This window comes from Cariama cristata, unplaced genomic scaffold, assembly GCF_000690535.1.
Source record: "Cariama cristata isolate BGI_N322 unplaced genomic scaffold, ASM69053v1 scaffold7727, whole genome shotgun sequence".
NCBI lineage: Eukaryota > Metazoa > Chordata > Aves > Cariamiformes > Cariamidae > Cariama > Cariama cristata.
In genome coordinates, this window is record NW_009624852.1 from 17,540 (window position 1) to 21,384 (window position 3,845).

The 3,845-nt window shown below is 45.4% G+C and overlaps 1 protein-coding gene across 1 annotated transcript in view; it reads left to right on the forward strand.

Moving 5' to 3' along the window:
* Window positions 1-2,515: 2,515 nt before the first annotated feature.
* KIAA0247 (KIAA0247 ortholog) overlaps window positions 2,516-3,845 on the forward strand; it is a gene marked incomplete at its 5' end in the record, with an annotated part of 7,316 nt that continues 5,986 nt past the window's right edge. The window contains one exon of the mRNA XM_009703339.1: window positions 2,516-2,713. Within this exon, the coding sequence (XP_009701641.1) occupies window positions 2,516-2,713 (198 nt within the window). The remainder of the gene's footprint in view (window positions 2,714-3,845) is intronic.

A 3,845-nucleotide genomic window follows, 5' to 3' on the forward strand; every position in this document is an offset into this window, starting at 1 on the left:
TTTTTCCGTCACAGAGAAGGTAACATTTTTAAAATACTTGTGACATTCTTGGATGCTGTGATGACAAATGACCTAAGGAGGTGGGGAAGAAAAAGTGGAAGTGACTAATTCTGTGATTTCTTCCCTGTGTGAAGAGGACAAGTCAGGGACAACTGACTGAACACACTTACCAGCTGCTTCTCACCTTTTGTGTGCCAAGTGGCCTGTGGAGGTGAGGAGGAAAGCAATCTGAAGTCCTGTAGCTGTGCATCTCCTCCTGAAGCCCTTGCGTGAGGAGGCCAAGTCAGAGTTCTGTAGGTGACTGATGCAGTGGTATTTCTAAGCCTTTGAGAGCACTGCTGCAAGGTAAATGACTGTTTCTTGTCTTGGCTGATTTTTGTACATAACTCAGAAGCCTCATCCATGTAGGTGGCACGTGATGATAGAAGGAGAATCGGAACAGTGAGCTGCTGCCTGGACCAAAAGGGCTCCTGGTGCAATGGCCCGGCGTGGGTATGGCTCAGGAGAAGGGGGAACGGAGGGAACTAGCTCCGTTTGCTGCAATCGGTTAGCACAAAGATGGTGTGCGTGGTTCCCAAGCAATTCCAGGTACCTTCTGTGGCATAAAAAGGTGTAGCGAAGTTGTCCTCTCTGCTCCTGAGTTTAGCAGCTGCTGTGGCAACAGTGGCTTTTCCCCACAGCTCTCTACTGTTGCCTGGAGAGGTATGTGTTAAAAACTGCTGAGAACATTTCTAGTGCTCAAATGGGTCCTTGCAATTTAGCAAGAAGCCCCTTCTCCTGGGCTGCAGATGAAGCAGGGCATTTGTCTGTGTGCTTGAATGTGAAATGTGCCATGAATCTGTTGCTTCAGCTGACCCTAAGTGTTGGATAGGCTTAAAGTGAAAGCAAGTTTTAGCCTCATAAGGTGAAGGGTTAAAACATTGGTTACAAAATGGGAAATTTGTGCAGAAAGGAAAAATAAAGAAACACAGAAGAGGCAACAGTTAATACTCGTGAGGCACGGGACAGCAGCTTCTCTGAAGCTTATTTAAGAATAAATCTCCTCAAGAACAAAGTCTTCTTGAAAAGCTGCTGCTTAGACCCCTGTTAACCTTTTCTCTCAAGAAGTAAATTGAATTGCAGTTATAAAGCTGGCAGAACTCATACCCGAGGGTTTTTGACTTCGCTCAGCACTTCATCTCGGGCTTTACTGGCATTTACAAGGCACTACCTATGATGCATTCACACATGTGATTAGGTTCAAGGGTCAATTGCACTGCAGCAATGTAGCAATTTTTTCCACAGTGGAATGAATCTCTAAAGTTTTCTTTTGCTTCGTAAATCTTGCCCAAAATCCAGTTACTTGAACTTTGCCCAGCTGCTTTTCACTGTTTGTCCCACAGTAAGTGGGACACTTAGAGGCAAATCGTGGGAGTGTGTGCTCCAGGGTTTAAGGGCAGGCCTGGATCACCCTGCTGTGATGGAATAGGGTGGGTAGGCTGGCTGGTTTTCCATGCCCCAAAATATCTCAAGAGGGATCTCTTGATGTATTTTCTTTTGTGAAGTCTGGGAAGCTAATATGAATTTAAAGAGAAAAATCTGGACTTCTCCCTCTTTCAGCCAGGCAGATAGGTGGCATCAGTGGGGGGTTTGGGGCTGTTATCCAGGGTCATTGTGACCTGCCAGAGGAGAGGAAATTCTGAGCAATACAAATATCCTGTTTTCAGTGCAGTTTCCTCATTCATGGTTTGCTGTTTTTATTTAAATGGCTATTGAAAATTCTACAAGAAAATTTGTGTCATGTGCTATGCCTATACCCATTAGACAGGATAGGGGAGATGCAAGGAGAAACATAAAGTGCCCTCAGCGCTCCAGACTTCACTTAGGTAAACAGAGGATTTTTTTGTGAATGTCTTTGTAATATAACTAATTCTTTTTTAAAAAGAGGCTGGAATATTTGGTCCTACGGCAGCAAAGCTCTGTTCCCCATACTGTTGGTGATATAGCTATGTAAAATAGCTAAAATCAGTGTGCTCTTACAGGCTTCCAGGGTGCTTTATGGGGCAGCTCTGTACCTTGACGTTGTGCCCATAGTACACTGGGGTGTTTGCATTCTTCATTTGTTTCAGTAGGAGATCTCATGCTTTTTCCATATGAGGCTAATAGGAAAGTCTGGTTCTTAGGTTCCCTCCAGTCTCTAGTGAAACAGCTGTGGGGAAAAGATAGCACCAAGGATTTTCTGGGCCTCTATCATGTGGTATCTCTGTTGTTTCACTGTTCAAAAATACCACCAGTTTGTTGCCTGCCAACTAGATTGTAGTACTGGGATAACAAGCAGGTTTTAACAATCACAGAAGACATATCAGAGGTGAAATTGAGCAGCAGTCTCTGCTGTCGGTAAGAGTCTTTCTTCAGTTTTGATAGTGTCTTAATTTAGTGGGTGTTTGTAGGTGGAAGAGTGCCTGTGTGCCATATTTATCGTGCAACAGATGTCTTCCTCTGAGATATCCTCCATGATGCTTTCTCTTTTTTCCAGATTGTCCCCAGCCACCACAGCCTGAGAATGGAGGCTATAAATGCCACCCTAGCCCCTGCAACAACCCTCTGACTTCAGGCAGTGTCATAGAGTATCTGTGTGTCGAAGGCTACATGCTGAAAGGAGATTATAAATACTTGACCTGCAAGAATGGAGAATGGAACCCAGCCATGGAAGTCAGCTGCAGACTCAGCCCGGGTGAGTGCTCCCTGACTCCAGTGAGACAGTCAGAACTGCCCTTGCGTTGGCTTTTCAGATTATGCTTAAACACTGAGTCAGTGTGATGCTGAGGAAGTCCATACAGCTGCCTCTCATTGCTCCAGCAATTTTATAAATGCAGCTCACAATCACAGCTCTTTATTAAAAACATTTCTTCTGTAAACAGCCCATGAGATGCAGGCTCAGTCCCTCACACAAGGAGACAGCCCATGGAAAGGAGTATAAAGGAGGCAACTTGTTACTTATGTGGAGCCTCTTAATTTGGCAGCTCTTATCCCAGAAAAGGGGGAGGCCCTGAATAAAGCATTTTCCATGCTGTCTGGTTTTGCTCCTGATGGGTTTGACAGCTCATCTCCCTCAGTGGTGTACCTGTGTGTCCACGTGTGTGTGTGTACGTAGAGCCGATTTTCCTTGCAAACAGGTTAACTAACTGTTGGCCTCCTGTGACAAAGAAGCTCGATGGTGCTGCTTTTCACTGCACTGGCAGGAAAGGACATTGCTGACAATGATTTCTGCTTCTCTCCAAATGGAAGTGGACAGCTTTTGTTTTGTGGGTCTCTCCCAGATGAACAGGAATTCCTCCATTGAAGCAGGAAAGTAAAAGTTTTGCAGGAAAATGTTTGCAGCTCTTAGTTTGCCTACAGCTCTTCTGGTTTTAAAGCACGCATACTGGATAACAGGAGAACCCCCTCCCCTCTTCAAGTCTGGCTTCTTGGTAGAGTCTTACTGCTCAGTCATCCTGAGTCAGCAAGATGTACACTCTAGAATTAAGTTTGGTAATCCATAAAGCAAAATGCGTTAGCTTAATTGGAAGGAAACAGAAAAGCACCTTCTTCAAGCTCTTTATGGAGCTCACCGCACACCTGTAGTCTGTCTCTGGGACATCCTATCCTGTCCCAAAGACACTGTCTTCTCAGTGTGTCTGTCACAGCCACTCCAGTAGCCCCTTCCTGTCATGTGTAAGGAAGGAAACTGGGCATTTACCTGGCAGCAACTAGACCCTGAAGAGGCCTTTCAAATTCAGCATAAGCTTCCTTCCCACAGTGGTCCCCCTTCCCCTTGCTGCACCCAAAGCTGTGCTATTGCAGGTTGTGCTCCCTGGGTGGCATTC